Below are 20,157 nucleotides of genomic sequence, written 5' to 3' on the forward strand. Positions count from 1 at the left end.
TGGCTCGACGCGGGTCGCTCGACGACAGTTCGGAACTTGAAATTATTGTTTTATAACGTGAAGCTGTTTTTCGGGACAGTTATCACTTTGTCGGGAATCGGGAACATATGCTAAAAATCGGGAGAATCCCGCCAAATCCCGACCATCTGGCAACCCTAAGCGAACCCCAGCGTTCTCATGACAGAAGCCTAGGCAACGCTAAAATGATGAAGAGCCATACAATGGAATTGAAAAAGCTAGGGATTTATTTGCGTGTGTCATCTGTGGCCTTTAGCCCTCCCAGCTCAGCCGAAGAGCCGATATATACCGCCGAGGCGGCGAGGTCGCCACACTCGCTCGACACCACCAGCTTCAGTGCGGCCGCTCTACTACGCCAACTACTCGAGGTAAACAAACTTGCCATTACGAATTTATTTATTGTGAAATAACAATTAAGCCAGATATTTTAAAAAGAAAATCAGAATAAAAAAATTATTTGTTTTTGAAACATTATAAATAAAGATATTTAAATTTAAAAACGGATTATAATTATCACGTACCTCCATAGGTAATTATAATTTATAAACTATCTGAGTACCTATAATTACTAATTGATAATTAGGTACTACTTCAAAATTAGCTAAAATAATGTTCGAATTATAGAAACATATAAATATTACCTGAATGTTGTTTGAAAAAGTGCCATTTAAAAGTTAAACAAGATTTTGATATAGGTAAACAAAGCACTCCATTTACAGTTGTGAGACTTGTGAGTTGCAAGTTATTCAGAAGTTAATCAGTTTCCTAACTACATGAATATAATTTTGCAATGGATCTGAGATTTGCATTGATTAATGTATTTTAATCTTAATGCGAATTTCCTGCTAAGGCAATCGTGCCTTAACAGTACTTCCTAAAGTACTCAATACCATTCATAAACAAATAATTATGCCAATGATTTGCCTTACTAAGGCCGGTTGTATATCAAGTGTTCTGTAATCGTAATTAATTACATTCGCTAAAATTTTATTGTATATACTTGTGAAATATCAATATCCATATGGATATTTGACAAGTAAATACTTAGACCTATATTGACAGATTTGTATGAGATCTACGTTAAGTAAGTTAGGTACTTTATGGTTTGTGTAACCGGCTCTGTTTAAGTACTTAATACGAACTTATTAAGTTATTATCTCTTCGATCAAAATTTTAATTTTTAATAAGCTCAAATAATATGTTTAGGCGACGTTATTTATGTAGGTACAATTTTCTTAAATAATATCACTTTTTTATTTATAAAGTGGCTAAAAAATTACTGCATCCCTGTTACCAGGGAGGTTTTGAAATTATACTGAGCAACTTTTACTATGGGAACAACGCCGAAATCTGGAAAAAAAAAATTACCTTCCCATAGAAAATGGACCAGCCTAAATGTATGAAACAGCCAAATTTTCTTTTCTAGATTTCGGGGCTGGTCCCATAGTAATATAATCTCAAAACCTCCCTGGCAACGGGAATGCAGTTATTTTTTAGCCACTCTGTATATGTTAACGTCATGTGCAAAGGTTTGTCAATAAGTTGACATTACAACACATATAGAACCTGTCGCCTAAACGAGTAGCTTTGCGAGAACTCGAGATCTGAAGAACAGAAAGGACCGTGACCCGCTTTCGTACATATAGATTGATTGAATATATTCAAATATTGTTAGTGATATTTTACTATATTATTGACCTTTAATATTTTATACGATTAATCGCGTCACCAGCCAGGTACCTATCAAAAAAGAAAAAGAGCGAAGTGATCTCATAAGAGTTCCGCGAACATTTTTGTGCGGAGCTCTTAACGAAAAACAAAAGACAAACTTAATAAGCGTACCTAATCGTCATTTTAGATTTGTGACTGAAACAAAAGCTTATCGTTGAACCCAGCGAATAGATCTGTAGGGAGCTCTACACTCATACCCTATTATCATTAGATGAACTAACAGCAGTTTGAATAATCATTTATATTCAGGCATTTATTTTGTGTACTAATAATATGATAGAGAATGTATTCTGCAAGTAGGTATAGTTTACCTACGCGATATTATCACGAAATATATCAACGCCCGCAGACGTTAGTTAACGTCGTATATGGTGGGGAGAAAATATATAAATATTCTTGAAAAAAATTAAAAACTTGACTGAAAAATTCGGTCACGATCCTTGTCATACACAGACGAAAGGTTATGTTAAGATACGAAAGACGCGCGATATTGAAGGTGTGGGTCCACCCCAACTAGCGTCTCCCGAGCGTCGGCGTCTAGTCAACCATGCAGGGCTCGGAACCGGTATTGAAATACCTGTTAATATCGTTCCAAAGCCGGTATATTATTTCGTTCATTAATAAACCGGTTAATTGGTGGAACGTGAACTAAAAAATTACGTTCTCTCTCCTAAACGGTAAGAAGAGGGAACGGAACTTTATGATTCGCAGGGAACAATATAATACCGGTTACTCTTGGCTTTCGGAGACTCTCGGTTAAACTCGTTGTCATACGTGAAAGAGATAGCAATACTTACTCGCTCTATCTCGCTTCGATATTTTCGATTTAACCGGTTAATTTCGTTCCACAAAAACGGAAAGCAAACGAATTAGGCATAAATCATTATCTTAATAGAACAGTTCTTTAACCGGTAACCGCAAACAGAAACGAAATCCTTTTCATTCCTGGGTGAATGAACGAAACCGGTTTGAAAAATAAAACGGTTTCCGAGCCCTGCAACCATGGCTGCTGCTCGACGCAACGTCGGCGCAACTACGCAGCGACGCCATTTTGCATAGAGTTGACTAGACCGACGCTCGGGAGACGCTAGTGTGGGGTGACTCTTACCCTCACGTCATGAGCAATTTATTTAGTTTTTCTGGCCATTTTCCGCAATTTGACATCCAACTTTGCCTATCTAGACCTTGTGATGGTATCTACCATAACTGCGTTCTAAAAATTGCTCTTCTAATCAGGATATCAAAGATGTGGTTCTCTTACGTGTTGGTGGCTGTCTCCGTGGCGGCGTACGCGGACGCGTACTCCAGCGGCGCCCCCGAAGGCGCCTGCAAGGACATGATCCCTCGGCACCCAGTCTCGCCGCAGAAGTCCCCGGCTCCGTACACCATCACCACCAGCACTAAGGTAAACAAAGCTATTTTATAGTGTAAGTAATCTAGTGTAATTGGTATAATTGCATCCACGTAGGTACTTCAAACTTCCGACTCAACAATGTGCAATATTGGAAAACTCGGAAATACCTACTTACTTATACATAATTATAAATTACAAAACACATTAATTGCAATAAATCAAATATTCCGCTAATGCCTATGTAGACCAACATTCACTTATAATTGAGATATTGCGATGTAGAAAACATCTAAAAAAGTCACCTTGTGAAGCCATCCACAGGATATAAGAGGCACTGACTTTCAATATCAGCCCATTGGGGCTATTTCTTCGCCAGTGTCAAGGTCGTAGTAGCAGGGTCAAACGATTGAAATTGTACGGTTAGTACACGACAGTGTACGGTGATTTAGCTCTTGTAAAGCGAAAAGAAACACGTAGACAACCGGCCGTTGACTCCAAAATGATGGTTAAACGTGCTTCAAGATAAATTCTCCATTCACTGCACACTACCACATTAGTTTACTGTATAATAGGCTATCGATATTACACTTTAAACAATATTAATGAGCAAAAAACAAAGCAATTGATCCCGACGCGTGACCATCAAGATGGCGCTCGAACCGGAAGCCCAAATAACTTCAATATTTTGTTTAAATACAAAACTGCCAATATGTTAAAAGTTACTCTAAGTTGACATTTGATTTTTGTCGTCAAATCAGTGACAGAATTTGAAAAGAGGATATGTATAATAAATAAATATCTGGGAGACCTATCTGGGAAAGATATAAAAACCCAAAAATGCGCATTTTCCCAGAGATAGGCGGCAGAACATTGCAGTAATATACCCTATTTAAAATATCTACAGTTAGACTAAGACAAGTCTGCAACGATTTTGATAGCACACCACACGCAATATGACGTATAAAAAAAAACACTTGCACTGCGTATGATATCAAAATCCTTGCAGACTTTTCTTGGTCTCACTCCAAAGAGTAGTACTTATAATTAACTCTATATCTCCATAAGCGCTAAGTATCGGGGTCTACATTAATTGACGATCGTTTGAAATAGGTAGGTATAACAAAATAAATCTAAATAAAAGCTATGCTCAAGTCTATATAAATATGTAAGTACCTGCCTAGAGACGCCGATACTTAAGTAGGTAGGTATAAACTGTAATTATGTAGGTATTTATTCACGTAGGCAACAATTCAGGCTAGGTACGAAATACGACGCACTAGGTTTGTATTGAAATCTTTATCAGCTCTACAATTATGATCGAATAAGATTGTAAATTTATTAAATGTTATGGTCTCTGTGAATATTTTATTGTAATTAGTGGCTAATAAAAATTGCTCAATTTCATTGAATAGATACACGATGCGATGACTAATAGGTTAGGGGGTAGGTTACCAGTGGTAAAAGGTGGAAAAAAAACTCCCAGTAGTTACCCGATGACTATGCTAAAATGCTTGACTCTTTATGGTTTTCTGTCTGGAACGATCTAGCTAGCTATTAGTCTACAAACAATTGCATACCCATAATAATGTAGTAGTTGTCGGGTGGTAAGTTTGTTGTATTTTTTTTTCTGTTGACGAGATTATAGCAAATTAATCACTGACGCTTAGATTACTTTTCATTTAATTTTAATGTATGGAATGAATGTCTGTTAATAACTTATTAACTGCAAAGTTTTAAATTTCAATTTATGGTAATGAATTAAGTTGATTCAGAATAACAAATAATTTTGGAGTCTACGAATGTATATTTTCTAACGGTGTTAATATTATCAACAGGTGGTGAAAGCCGGCACCCCCATGGAGGTGGTGATCACGGGCAAGGGCCCCAAGAACACCATGCGGGGGCTGCTGCTGCAGGCGCGCAAGGGGGACGAGATCGTGGGCAAGTTCACCCTCAAGCCCAACGACCCCTTCGCGCAGCTCATGAACTGCGGCCAGCCAGGAGTAAGTGACATGTTTATAGTAATTCCATTATAATGTTATTGTTGTTATAGCTGACACCCTTGGCAGTGATCGCGCGGGCAAGGGACAACTTATTACTTAATGCTTATCAGTCTACTAGCACAAAGATAGTAATGATTGCTTGCATCAGCAGGTAACTAAATAAATTATGGGAAGTGGAAAACCCTCTACAAATGTGTAATGCACCCTGTACACCTTACGAGTACCTAATGTGTCTATGTTCCCTCATGTTTCTATTTAAGGTCTTAAGAAGTTCACCTATAATATAACTCAACAACGGGTTTTATGAATAAAAAAAACCTGCATATACAATCTCTAGGTTAAGTGAATTGCCTTGGTAACTATGCGCCATTTGACTGTTCATAACGTATCTACGACTTAATTCAGGAACTTCCTTAAAAAGCGCTATTATGTTGCAAGGTAACAAAAAATGCCATTGTTAGTGAAGTCTGTTGAGATTGGTTTAAAAAACATAAACATTACAAAATTCCCATGAAACACATAAAAAAAATGTACAGTCACCACACGAGATTGTTATGCCATTTAGGGTACTTGCTAAAAACAACAACACTCGTAATTGTGCAATAAAGTATACTATTATTAGACTATATTAGTAGAGCGTTGAGAAAGGTGCACTATTGTGACTTTTGAACATTTCAATAGGACAAATCCGGAATCCCTTGTAAAGATAATAAATCAAAACCTACTGTTTGTGTTTCGTTTTTTAAATTTGTATAAAAAAAACTAAACACATGCAAACAGTATATAATAAGTTAAATACCATATTTTGATTTGTATCTTCTGTTACACTTGGTGACTTGAGTAGTAGGTTAAATAAATGTTCTCTGGTAGTAGTGGTAGTATTTGAGTAGGTACCTACTTAGCTATTACTAGCGCTTACAATTACTAAAATATTTACTAGGGTATACCCGTACAGAAGGCCTATGCCTATGGATGTAGTATGGATTTCATAACACTAGCTTGTTTCCTCAAGGCTATGGTTTGTATTGCAAGAGGTCGCATCGCGTCTTGTCTGTGATTAATGATAGTCGATAGCACTGTTCTCTTATACGTATATTTATCATGCAAATTACCTACGCTTCGAAATGTTAATAGGTCCGTCATTAATAAAAACAAGCAGCCGCAAAAAGAAGCTTAGAAAACAAATGTTGAAATTAATTAATTAAATTAAGTTGCACGACTCTTTTCTTAAAACGAGCATGCCAGATTCAGATCATTTAGTTTAGACCTATCTATGTGTAGTATTTTACATACCTATTTAGATCGCTATCCCATATCCTACCTACTATCCTCCTATACTACTATCGCTATACCAGTGCATGACAGCGCAAAAACTGGCAAAAACCCTAACGCGACCACTTTTTGCTCATATTTGTCGTATTGAGATAAAAGTATAGTAAGAAATGACCGTAAAGAAAAAGTAAAGCATTTTTTCTCTGATCAATTAATTTATTCAGTCAATAGTCGTTCAAGTATATCTACGCGGCTAAAATAAAGCTTTAAAAATGTTAGGAACTTGTTGTCATATAACTGCTTATCAGGTTTTTGCGATATGAAAATCCTTTTTATGAGCTCATTCTCCTAGTTTTAATAAAAACGTAAGTACTACGCTTTTCATTAAAAGTAGCTGAAATGGCATAATATCACGAGGCGATATAAAGACCAGTCAAATTTATGGCTGAAAGACATAATTTCAAGTTCCCACATCATTGTGAGTCTCGACATTGACAATAAAAACTGGACAAGTGCGAGTCGGACTCGCCCACCGAAGGGTTCCGTACTTTTTAGTATTTATTGTTATAGCGGCAACAAAATACATCATCTGTGAAAATTTCAACTGTCTATAGCTATCATTCATTCACGGTTCATGAGCAGTGATCGTTAATTTTCCAGCAATTTTGGTGGAGCATTGTTGGTTAAAAGTTAATCTGTATGCCCTACTCTAGGTGAAATAGATAATTAGGGTTAATAACAGGAATATTAACCTTAACCAATCCTCTCCCTAGAAAAAAATTGAAGAAAATCCTTTATTTTTACTATGCTGCACCAAAATTGCTGGAAAATTAACGACCACTGTTCATGAGATACAGCCTGGTGACAGACAGACGGACAGCGGAGTCGTCTTAGCAATAGGGTCCCGTTTTTACCCTATGGTTACGGAACCCTAAAAATGAAGTACCTAAAGGACGGCGGCGTCTACAAACAGAACCCTTAATAACAGAAATTAACACGCACTTGTTAAGAGGCACTAGGTACGCACGGTAGATAGAAGGTCCCATAATAATAGTGCGTGAGAAGCTGCATATTAAGTCATTCTCCTAGTTTTAATAAAAACGTAAGTACTACGCTTTTCATTAAAAGTAGCTGAAATGGCATGTCACGAGGCGATATAAAGACCAGTCAAATTTATGGCTGAAAGACATAATTTCAAGTTCCCACATCATTGTGAGTCTCGACATTGACAATAAAAACTGGACAAGTGCGAGTCGGACTCGCCCACCGAAGGGTTCCGTACTTTTTAGTATTTATTGTTATAGCGGCAACAAAATACATCATCTGTGAAAATTTCAACTGTCTATAGCTATCATTCATTCACGGTTCATGAGCAGTGATCGTTAATTTTCCAGCAATTTTGGTGGAGCATTGTTGGTTAAAAGTTAATCTGTATGCCCTACTCTAGGTGAAATAGATAATTAGGGTTAATAACAGGAATATTAACCTTAACCAATCCTCTCCCTAGAAAAAAATTGAAGAAAATCCTTTATTTTTACTATGCTGCACCAAAATTGCTGGAAAATTAACGACCACTGTTCATGAGATACAGCCTGGTGACAGACAGACGGACAGCGGAGTCGTCTTAGCAATAGGGTCCCGTTTTTACCCTATGGTTACGGAACCCTAAAAATGAAGTACCTAAAGGACGGCGGCGTCTACAAACAGAACCCTTAATAACAGAAATTAACACGCACTTGTTAAGAGGCACTAGGTACGCACGGTAGATAGAAGGTCCCATAATAATAGTGCGTGAGAAGCTGCATATTAAGTAATTTACAATTTATGCCCAATGCAGCATACCGACACTTAGACAGGGCTAGTTGCCTCGACCAGAGGTTCCGAACTGCCTTCCGTTCATACCACTCACTTGTTACGGCTGTATATAGGTAATAAAGGTGCATACACAGATTTGTAAATCTATATCTAGGAAGTAGCATTTGCTGATCGGTAGAGGTTAAGGTATGGTGTCCGAGAGATTGATCCTATGTATTTTAAACACTTCTAAGCCAACGTTACGATTATGCTACCATTTAATTTTGTGTGTTAAATTACAAGCTAAGTTAGTAATACGTATTGCGAAACGTTTGGCTACATTTATTTTTAGAATATTATATTAATACCGCTTTCGAATAAGGAGACTCTCATAGCAGCTCTAACATCGCATGTCGTTTGTGAGAAAGATTTTCTGACTTCATAACTGTACGAGTATGAAGAAAGAGAATAGCGCTACCAATCGATAAACAAAGAGCTGTTCTGGTAAATTCATCATCTTCCTTGATGCGCTGTCCAGCAGCTTTTTGTCACGGCTCATAAAAGGCAACTGGCAATATACCTACATATCGTAATACTAACTGGCGACTGAGATCTTATGATCCAATAATGCTATCTCCTTTACCTTTTTTAAGACCAACTAAGAGTGAAAGAGCATTATGACCTCAGTTGCCATTGCCAGTTGGTATTGCGTTAAGTATAGTCCCAAGATTGATCTGGATATTAATAGGTACTCGATCTGTATTGTTTCAGAACGCCGTGAGCCACAAGAAACACGACGAGAAGGACGACCAGCACACCGTCACCTACACCTGGACGCCACCGGCTGGCTTCAATGACGAGATCAAATTCAGGTACTTAATATACCTTCTTCTTCTTCTTCAAACTAGCGTTTTCCCGGCTTAGCGCCAGGGTCCGCTTTCCTGCTCAATCTTCTCCACTTTGCCCGGTCTTCGGCATCCTCAGGTGTGAGATTGTTTTCTTCCATGTCCGCTGTCACGACGTCCAGCCTTCAATGTGGAGTAATCGAAACGTTTCAAAATTCGCTGAATAACGCAGTAGATACTTAGGTACAGTCACCTGCAATAATATGTTACTCTTCGAAGTCCGCAAAAATATGTGGCACGCTCTTATGTCTCTACAAATAAGACCGTGTCAGATATTTTTGGGGCTTTCGGTGTGTAACATACTATTGCAGGTGACTGTACTGATTACTACTTTAAATAGGTAGATACAATTTGTAAAGTTATCCCATTTTTTACCTTTAAACGAGCAATTCTTGTGTATTTATATATATGTATATATATATTTCGGAGATATCGGAAACGGCTCTAAAGATTTCGATACTAACTAACTAAATAGGGGTTCTCTGTGAAAACGTGCATATTTGAGTTTTTATATGTTTTCCGAGTAAAGCTCGGTCTCCCAGATATGGTATACTTATAGAAGTTAATTCGCTTCAAAGTAAAGCGAAGTAGTCAACGTAAAGTGGTGGACGGTGACTTGCAAATAGTAGGCATTTACGTAATAACAACAATCTTACGTATTTGGTATTATCTTACCTATGCAATGAGCAAGAAAAAACTACAAAACAATGTATTCAGGATTTGTTTAGTGTTCAATTTTCCTTGTAACTGTTCGTATTTCCAGCAGCACTCTTGATGGGGTTTAGTGCATTGTACAGTCGGCATCAGATATATCGGAACGGGCAAGGTGCTCACAAATATCTGAGCACGCCTCTATTGTCAAGGCGTTAGAGTGCTTGTTTGATATTGTGAATTCCTTGGCCGCTCCGATATATCTGATGGCGACAGTGCATTGTACAGTGAGCCGCAAAAGTTCACGGACACGTTATGAATGGAATTCATTCATAAATTGGCCATGCTCTTTTGCAGCTGGGTGTACGTTTGCTTAGCAACAATTTAATAACCTTGTGAAAACATAGAAAAAAAATATGTTGTATGTTAGGTAGGTACTAATACCCTTAGCCAATTGAGCTCATGTAAATATCCTATCGTCACGCGAATTTATGTATGAGTAACACGCTTTGCTTTAAAAATAGTACATTATTTAGATACCTACTAAGCACGTATAAACATAGCACATGATAGATTAGATATATTAAGATGTCTACATAAGGTCACTGTGGCTAATTCCGTCATAGGGACTATTCCGTCCACTAGCGTTTTTCTCGAACAACGAAATAACATTGATAATTTCGTCGACAAAGCAGCGATTGCCTTTAGTTTCAGCAATCAAAAGCAAAAGGGGTTTTTTTCCTAATACGATTGAAAATCAAAGAAATATACGCTCGTGGACGGAATAGTCCCCCTCCTATGACGGATTAGCCACATTGACCTTACACCCAATGAAAATGAAACACATTTTTTGTACATCGGTATTGTAACTGAAACACTGAGAATATGGCTGTTAAATATAAGATAACAATAATAATTTATAACATGTTACGACCAAGGAGAGCTCATTAATTTTTTTTTTCAGAGCCACTATCGCACACAACGGAGCCGTGTTCTGGGTGGGAGTCGAATCGGCCCCCGTCAAAGTTACTGCTTAAGTTATAGTACTATTAGTACTTACCTATGTTTTAAGTACAAGTATTATACTTTTAATCGCTAAACCAATTTAAAGTTAATAAAAAAAATATGTTTGAACATTTCCAAAATACTTAAAACATGTGAACTGTTACCTGTAATAGATCTGTAATTAAAGACACAGGATATTTTAATTGCTACTTCCATGTACAAAATACATTTATTTACTATAACATGAGTTTTAATGCAGAAAGTGACACCCCTTAACCTATTTATCGGAATAAAAATTTGACATACCTGTTAATTTCTATATAAATCAGTATATTAATATTGTTGACTCTATATACTAATACTATATACCTATTATTTTCGTAATGCAGTCGTGAAGTCGAGAAAAACAATAATTTCGCGCTGACTACTTTTGGGCATCTACTAGAATGAAGAATTATGAAAATTGAAATAAAATACGTATTAGAATTTTAACAAATCCTTTATTTCAAAAATGTAGCACCTAGAATTTTTGTCTTTGAGATCCTCTCCGTGTACAAACGAGTCTTTTAGATAACGTAGGAACTGAAAATAAGTTATAAAATGGTCATAATGAATGGCTACAAGTCAGACAAGATATGCAATGATATTCACATTTCACATACTACAGACACACCTAATGATTATTTGGACAAGCTTAGTACCTAGGTAAAGTTCACTCTCCAGGCATACTTTTAACATTTTATTGATCCTAAATGTTAACAATTTTAACATTAATCCATGTTAACTTAACATGGATTAATGGATAGTAATAGTACACAGTTTGTTACGCAACGAATGCAATCGGATTTAATTAACTTGTAAAGATTGTGGTTGTTCAATTTCTATTTACTTGAAAACACTCTTTAACTATTATATTGTTATATGGACTATATTACAACTAGAAATATGTTGTGTAAATCAACTCATGGTAGTGGAAGATGATATGAGATGCTACATACAGATACATTCATTTGAATAAGCATAGGTAGTGCATACACATTCTTATGAGCAATATAGTTTTATCATTAATATTTGAACACTACTTTTTAAATGTTTGCTTCTTAATATACCTATCTAAACAGCATAAGGTTTTGTTTTGTGTAATAATGTTATCAAGATTTGAAGATGACTACTGCCAGTTCATTTATAATAAAAAAATCAGTGACAAAATTAGGTATTCCAATACAACCAAAAGTAATTGATGCACCATCTAAAATTATAAACAGGTATAAGTATTAATCGAACTAGACAATATATTTGGTATTCCAATTAACTATCTATATAACAAAGAAAATTAAAGATTTGATTAACTAAGTTTAGGATAAATTTTAATCAGTATCAATTATTGTCATTAATCAATTACTTATTATCCTTTATTTAATTAAACTTATACAGGATGTGTCACCTTCAAACCATTATTAATGGAAGTTGTGGGCAGTACAGATTTCAGAGGCACCTACATCAAATACTAAGTACATCAATTCTTTTATGAACCTATCCACGGAAAAGAATTAAGATTCATAGTGCTCAGTCTATATTTCCAACAAAAACCTATACTAAATAATGATTACATCATAATAGGCAACTTAAATATAATACAAATTCATATAAAGGCAAGAAGACAAAGCATTATAAATATGGAATTAAAGTTATGATTTGGTCTAACTTAAATGCACCACATTTCCAGATATTTAATACCTAAACATTTAACATCACAGTTAATACTGAGTAAAATTATAAATAATAAATAGTAATTAGACAAAGTCATGGTATCATTGGCTCTGTATGAAGTAGTCCTGTCGCTTGAGCTGCCGGTACAGGGAGATGTACTTCCCGGCTGCAGAGGTTCTAGGGACTACATATTGTTTGCAGAAGAGTTTGGGGTCTCGTGCCTTGTCAGAGAGTTCTCCACAGTCCAGAGCTCTCAGGAAAGCCAGTACAAATGTAAAGCAATTGTGTCTCTCCTCATTATATCTATCTGCTTCCCAAAGTGGACTGAGGCTCACCTAGAAGAGAAAAATAATTATTAGAAAATGTTAAAACAACTTTGATATAAATTTATAAGTAATTTTTTACATGCAGTTACCTTCATAAGTACACTATCCCAAATCTCATTCCATAATTCATCAAATTGTTCTAGTAGGAGGCACTGGTCCCAGTCAGAGCTTGCATCACAAGTGCTCCATTTTTTGGTCAAAGTGTCCACACCATTCACACCACCTTCACTGAACTCCACAACACACCCATGCGAGTTAGTCACCCCTATGTGCAAGTCTTTGGAGTTATAATAATCGCTGAAAAATGAACGGCTACGTAAGCGACTTTAAACGGAATTTTGTGACTCATTTTAACTACCTTTGAATTGAGATTGACACTTAAGTAAACAAAGAAAAAATGCATCTGTTAACTTACTTGAGAAAATCTCCGTGAGTAGGCTTCATGACTATAGCTCTCGGGTGCTGAGATGCCTTGACGAATGGATACGGTACCCTGAAAGTGAAACTTGGTGCTTAGCAACCTGTGCCAATTAGCCATCGATTTCATCAGTCACGACAGCTCTAAATACACTTACCTGAATGGTAACAAATTGTAGTCATATCGGTCTAGTTTCTGCTCACAAACCGGACATTGTTCCGGAATAATTGTGCAGAAAACTTTGTGGGCACAATGGTGGAAACAAAGGATCCCCGGATCCATCTTTCACAACCGAATCTAATAGTATATTCAATGAAACCGTAACTATTTATGGTCTCCAGTTGATCGTGATTAAGTAAAGACCGCTTGGGCAAAAGAAAACTATAAATTATAGCTGATTAAATAATCAAGGAAGCAAAATACTCGATGTAACACTTTCCACAATTCACATTTTGCACTTTTTCTTTTCCGTCATTGGCATGCATAGATAAGAAATTATTCTAATGATTTTTGACATTTAGTGAAATCCTCACTTGTGCAGCGGGTGTATACACCACGCTTTTTATTTTTTGTCATATTGGCAGCACTGTTTTTTATATTGTTTGTATTTAAAAAATAAATAACATTAGTCTATGCTTAAATTAATAAAAATAAAACCCGGGAAATTTAAATATTAGAATGATTAATGCTGATGTTTTTGAACTTAGCTAATTTAGCTATTTATTGAATTAAGTATTAATTGTTAAACGTATTAGTTTAAGGCAGGTTTAAGGTAATAACCTCGAAGCATTTGTAAGATTCATAAAAATAATATGTTAAAAGTTGGTGCAATTTATGTTTTTGATGTATGTTTTGTCAATTAAATATATATAATTAATATTATATTCGAGTAACAACCAACTTATTACAGCATTATAGTTACCAAAGTGAAAACAACCTAAATGTCATGGAAATAGAGATCAATGTTTTTTGGCAGAATATCAATATTCTGGTCTATGCCAATAATGGTATGACTTTTAAAAAAAAGTTACAATTGCAAATATTTAATTGATTGACTAAATAATATAGATATAAATATTAGAATGTACAAAATACTGTTAATATTATTATTTCAGTTGATTTAATTTTATTATAAGTTTGTTATTTCTTATGCTATTTTATTGCCAGCGAGAACTGTTTAACTTTTTAAAAGTAAGTTTGCTTTGGCGCCAATTCGGAATGTTTAAAAAGTTAGACTGAAGCTTTTTCACGATTGATCTTGGAATTTTCATGTTACCTACATGTATCGATACATATTGACTGAGAATAAAAGTATTTTAATTAATATCAACTTAAGTCTTTAATTGGAAATTATTTCAAATTCCGAAGCGGGAACACTACGTGCGGTTTTCAAAGGCTGGAGCCATCTTTTTAAGGAATAAACACCAAATTCATCAAGGTCCGTGAGTTCCATGACCTAAGTAAGGTAAAGGTAAAACTTTGGTGAATTGATTAAAAGGTGAGTTATTTTTTGTTTACAACTGTAGCTGAGTTTTTGTCAGTGTATTATATCAAATAAATATATATTAATTGCTTGTAAATATATATTTACATATGAAAATGTGAATTAAACCAAGTTGTTGCCTATATTTTGTATTACGAGAATATTGAATGACGAAGTTATTTGAGCTCTTTGTTAATGAATAATTAGATTAATTAGCGTCTTCAAAAGGCTATTTTAAAAAAAGCATTCCTTTTCGTTTTGTTTTATCAATACTATATGTACCTATATGCGTGTGTGTGTTGACAAACGTAATATTTTGCCCTATTATGAAATTAAATAGGTATTTAACAGACCCATGACATTACAAGTTTTTAAACAACATATGTTAATGAAATGGACGTTGATTTCAGAATAATATTTTGACAAGATGCGTGAGCAGCGTGATCGACTGTCTTCGCGCTCCCGGTCAAGGACCAGGCAAAGGCGTGTAAGACGGACACGTTCGAGGTCTGAGAGGCAACATCGCGGGCGGTCGAGGCAGGGGCGTTCGCAGTCCGAACGTTCACGGCCGGATCGAAGCCTGAGGACGCCTTCGCGGTCGGAGCGACGCCGTGGCAAGCGGACACCGTCGGAGCGAAGCCGGCGCGAGCAGTTGCAGTCGGAGCAGCGCCGTGGAGAAAGAACGCTGACGGAACAAAGGCGATGCGAGCTGTCGCAGTCACGTCGAAGTCGGCGCCAGCGGTCGCACTCACATCGGAGTCAGCGCAAGCGGTCGCAGTCTGAGCGGCGCGAGAGCGAGAATAAGCGCGACAGAGCTTCCAGATCAACAACGCGGCGGCGTTCGCATGCAAACCGAAAAAGGTATTCAAGTCGGTCGAGAAGTCGTGCTTCACGTATGACAAACAAATATAAGAGTATTGACCGTAGTGTAACACGATCTAGATCGCGAGTACGATGTTCTCGATCGACTGAACGCTCAAAATTGAAGTCACGCAGCACGAGACGTACTGCGTCACGTCGATTTAATTATTCGAGATCTGTTTTATATTCGCGTGGTAGAAGTTACTCTAGATGTGCACGTAATAGTAATCAAGGGCATCACAAGCGTTCTGAATGTAACATGCAAAATAATCATTCATCTTCTATGCCTCAAATTAAATATACTTCACGGGTGCCAAGTCCAGTTCCAGAGAACAACGCACATTTAGGTAAAATTGATGCAAGTTTAAATGAAAGTAAAGAGGTTGCAGTTACTGGAACGGGATCAATGGCAGCTGTGTCGGTTAATGAGATGGAGCAATGTTCTTCTTTGACAAACAACCAGTTATTAGAAACCCTTAATAAAACACTGGAAACTATGACAACTGTCGCATCTATGTCACATTCTAAAGGAAAATTTACTAATCTAAACGTTGTACCAGAGTTTGACCCAAACGTAAAGCACCAAACTATTATTAACTGGCTCAATAAAGTTAAAGAATGTGCACAGATATACGGTTGGAATAGTCAACAAACTGCACATTACGCTCTCCCAAAACTTACTGGTACTGCAAAACGATGGTACGAAGGGCAACCAACGGTTTTACACTCATGGGAAATTTGGGAAGAGAAATTGAAATTAGCTTTTCCGTCTAATGAAAATTATGGACACTTAATAAATGAGATGATGAACATAACGGCTAAATTTGGTGATAATTTAGAGGAATATTTTTATGAGAAGTTAAATGCGCTTAATCGTTGTCTTATTGCAAACAGAAATGCCGTAGATTGTATTGTTTATGGTATAGAGGACAGGTCAGTTAGGTATGGTTGTGAGGCTGCTAGCTTCGATACTACTGACAAATTGTTGGGGTATCTTAAAACTGTCAAGCACGAACGGAATAATAAATTTAATAAACGAAATTTATTTAAAACAAGTATAGATTTAACACGGAAAAATCAAAGATTCCTTTTAAAATGTTACAACTGCAATGAAACGGGTCATACTATACCCCAGTGTAAGAAACCAAAAATAAAATGCCAGAAATGTTTGCGTTATGGTCACGATGATCCAAGTTGTACATTAGAAATTTTAAAGAAAACGAAGGTTTTAGACGTAAAAACATTATGACTGAATCAAACTAACGTTGAACAAGCCGATCAGAAATTCAGAAAACCAATCCTAATAAATGGTTTACAATTAAACGGTTATATTGATTTCGGTTGCCAAGGCACTTTAATACAGGAATCGGCGGCTCGTAAAGTTAAAAATCCAATAGAATGGGCATTTGATAGTCTACCTTTCTTACGGGGATTTGGCAGTAAACTTATAAGAGCAATAGGAAAGTATACAGTTAATTTAAAAGTTGATAAAGCCGATTTAGAGGTTGAATTATTTATAGTGCCGGATTGTTATTTAGACTATGAAATATTAATAGGGCAAACTACCACTGAACAGCCACACGTGGAAGTTTATAAAACATATAAGGAGCTACTGATACAATCTACCAATTCCTGTGAAATTGATAAGCTAATAGTTAAATGCGCGTCAGAAGTAACCATATTTGGAGACGCGTCAATCAAAGTTTATGTTGGAAATAATTTTACGGGTAGTATATTTATTGAAACAGGCCATCGTTTAAATTATAAGCTCCAAATAGGGTCAATTAAGGTAGTGAATGGTTTAGGTTACGTTACTATCATAAATACACGGAATGAAATTACAAAATTTATAAAGGATGAACTTTTACTGCGAACTTGTATAGACGTAAATCTAAAAGTGACTCAAGCACAAATTATTGACGTAAGAAAAATTGAAAAGAGTTCGATTACTTTGGATGAATTAAATATAGGATTAGAACTTGATGAAAAGCAGAAAATTGTGTTACTAAAGTTAGTTAATGAATACAGAGACTGTTTTGCAAAGGATTTATCGGAACTAGGACAAACTCATGTTACAGAAATGGATATTGTACTTAAGGATACAGAACCAGTAGTTTATCGCCCTTATAGACTAAGTCAAATGGAACGATTAGAAGTGAAAAATATGGTTGATGAATTATTACAGTATGATATAATAAGACCGTCAACATCACCGTACGCTAGTCCTATAATTGTCGTGAAAAAGAAAACTGGTGATAAGAGATTATGTGTCGATTATAGAGCTTTAAATAAAAAAACTGTTAAACAACATTATCCACTGCCTAGAATTGAAGACCAGATTGATCGATTAGCCGGAAATAAATTTTTCTGTGCTTTAGATTTAGCGTCCGGATATTACCAGATTCCTCTTTCAGAGGACGCAAAGCCTAAAAGTTCATTTGTCACACCCGACGGACAGTTTGAGTTTAACAGAATGCCCTTCGGTCTGGCTAACGCACCGGCGGTATTCCAACGAGCAATAAACTTAATATTAGGAAATTTACGATTTGATACTGCGTTAGCATACATGGACGATATACTAGTACCATCATCTAATTTCGACGAAGGCGTAAAAAGATTGAAGTTGGTATTTGAAAAACTAAGATCAGCTAACTTAACACTTAAACCTCAAAAGTGTTTCTTTTTTCAAAAACAGGTTGATTATATGGGTTTTGAAATTTCAGGAGAAGGTATTAGGCCTGGCTGTAGAAAGTCAGAAGCCGTTTCAAATTTCCCTACTCCTAAAGATGTTCACAACGTAAGGCAATTTATAGGTCTAGCAAGTTTTTTCCGAAGATTTATAAAAGGATTTGCAGAGATTGCCAGACCATTGACAATGTTATTAAAAAAAGAATCTAAATGGATATGGGGTAATGATCAGGAAAATGCATTTAATAAGTTAAAAAGTGCCCTTACGTCAAGACCAGTATTAGCTTTGTATAACCCTAAAGCCGAGACTCAGATTCATACTGACGCTAGTAAGTCAGGCATTGGTAGCGTATTACTTCAAAAACAAGACGATGGGCTATTTCGACCAATAGCATATTACAGCCGCCAGACATCTCCAGAGGAATCACACTTCTCATCGTATGAGTTGGAGACACTAGCAGTGATTGCGTCATTGGTCAAATTTCGCCCCTATGTCCTAGGATTAAACTTTACAATAGTAACTGATTGTAACTCTTTGAGGGCAACATTTTTGAAGCGTGACATGATACCTCGAGTGGCTAGGTGGTGGAGCCTAATTCAGGAATATGACTGCGATATAACATACCGATCTGGGCAAGGAATGTTGCATGCTGACGCTCTAAGCCGCAACCCAATTTCAAATGACCGTGGAGTGGTTAAAACCATAGAAGCGTATGACGTCATGAACATTGATAATGACTGGTTGGCAACGGTTCAATATGATGATACCGAAATACGTAGAATTAAGGATATACTAACAAATAAGGACTATGATGATGTAGTAGATATTCGTAAAAATTTCACAGTGAAGCGAGATCGTGTGTTTAGAAATACAGATGAAGGATTAAGATGGGTTGTGCCAAAAGGTTGCCGATGGCAAATTATGCAAAAGAATCATGATGATATTGGACACCTTGGTTTTGAAAAGACATTTGAAAGAATAAAACAGCACTACTGGTTTGCTCGCATGCGTCAGTTTATTAAGAAATATGTTAACGCCTGTCTCGAGTGTGCACATTTTTCTGTCCACCGTTTAGATTAATAAGTGACAGAGGGAGCTCATTTACTAGTGCTAGTTTTAAAGACTTTATGAAAAGAAAAGGAGTGAAACATATTTTAAACGCCGTAGCCTCTCCACGTGCCAATGGCCAGGTGGAGAGATATAATCGGACAATATTAGCTTCTCTTGCAGCGCAGAATCACGGGAATGATGAAAGACTCTGGGACGAAAAACTTTCTCAGGTGCAATGGGGATTAAATAACACCTTAAACAAAGGAACAGGTAAATCTCCTTCAGAGATTCTTTTCGGTCTTACTCTAACGGGCATTAATGAGGGTCCATTAATATCAGAAATATATCCAGATATTGCAGAGAACGATGCGCAACTAGACGTTTCTAACAATCTGGAAAATATTAGAAGTGAAGTAGACGCGCACGTTGTTAGAATGCAACATAAGCAAAAAGATCAGTTTGATAAAAAAAGGAAAGATGCCCCCAAATATCAAGTAGGAGATTTAGTTCGTGTTGAGAGAGCTTCGCACGTAACGGGAAAGAGTAAAAAACTTCTTGCTAAGTTATCAGGTCCATACAGGGTTACGAATGTATTTGACAATGATCGATATGAAGTGACGGACACACCTGTAACTAAAAAAGGATCAACCACATACAAAGGGGTTTTTGCCGTAGATAAAATTTTTCCCTGGCTATGTTATAAAAATATTTCAGAAGGTTCGGACTCAAATGAGAGTGATAATGAGCAGTTTACAGACTAAAAACATTTTTTATTAATTTTTCAGTTAATTGTATGTTATATTTCCTTATGCATAGAAAATAATGCAATAGTAAACAATACAATGTTATTTTAAACAAAATGTATACCTAAGTATGTAATAGTAGAC

The 20,157-nt window shown here is 36.3% G+C and overlaps 2 protein-coding genes across 2 annotated transcripts; one reads left to right on the forward strand and one right to left on the reverse strand.

The window, feature by feature from the left end:
* Window positions 1-246: 246 nt before the first annotated feature.
* On the forward strand, window positions 247-10,975 carry LOC134791135 (putative defense protein Hdd11). The gene is made up of 5 exons (XM_063762155.1): window positions 247-386; window positions 2,986-3,154; window positions 4,939-5,106; window positions 8,944-9,044; window positions 10,693-10,975. The coding sequence occupies exons 2-5, from the start codon at window positions 2,996-2,998 to the stop codon at window positions 10,763-10,765; spliced, it is 501 nt and encodes a 166-aa protein (XP_063618225.1). The 5' UTR covers window positions 247-386; window positions 2,986-2,995; the 3' UTR covers window positions 10,766-10,975.
* Window positions 10,976-12,289: 1,314 nt separating this feature from the next.
* Window positions 12,290-13,663, reverse strand: LOC134790845 (MKRN2 opposite strand protein). The gene is made up of 4 exons (XM_063761816.1): window positions 13,345-13,663; window positions 13,185-13,262; window positions 12,859-13,066; window positions 12,290-12,778 (listed from the first exon to the last, which is right to left on the reverse strand). Exons 1-4 carry the CDS (start codon window positions 13,467-13,469, stop codon window positions 12,545-12,547), a joined length of 645 nt encoding a protein of 214 aa, XP_063617886.1. The 5' UTR covers window positions 13,470-13,663; the 3' UTR covers window positions 12,290-12,544.
* Window positions 13,664-20,157: the final 6,494 nt, after the last annotated feature.

The sequence above is a fragment of the Cydia splendana genome, chromosome 5 (genome assembly GCF_910591565.1).
Source record: "Cydia splendana chromosome 5, ilCydSple1.2, whole genome shotgun sequence".
Classification (NCBI taxonomy): domain Eukaryota; kingdom Metazoa; phylum Arthropoda; class Insecta; order Lepidoptera; family Tortricidae; genus Cydia; species Cydia splendana.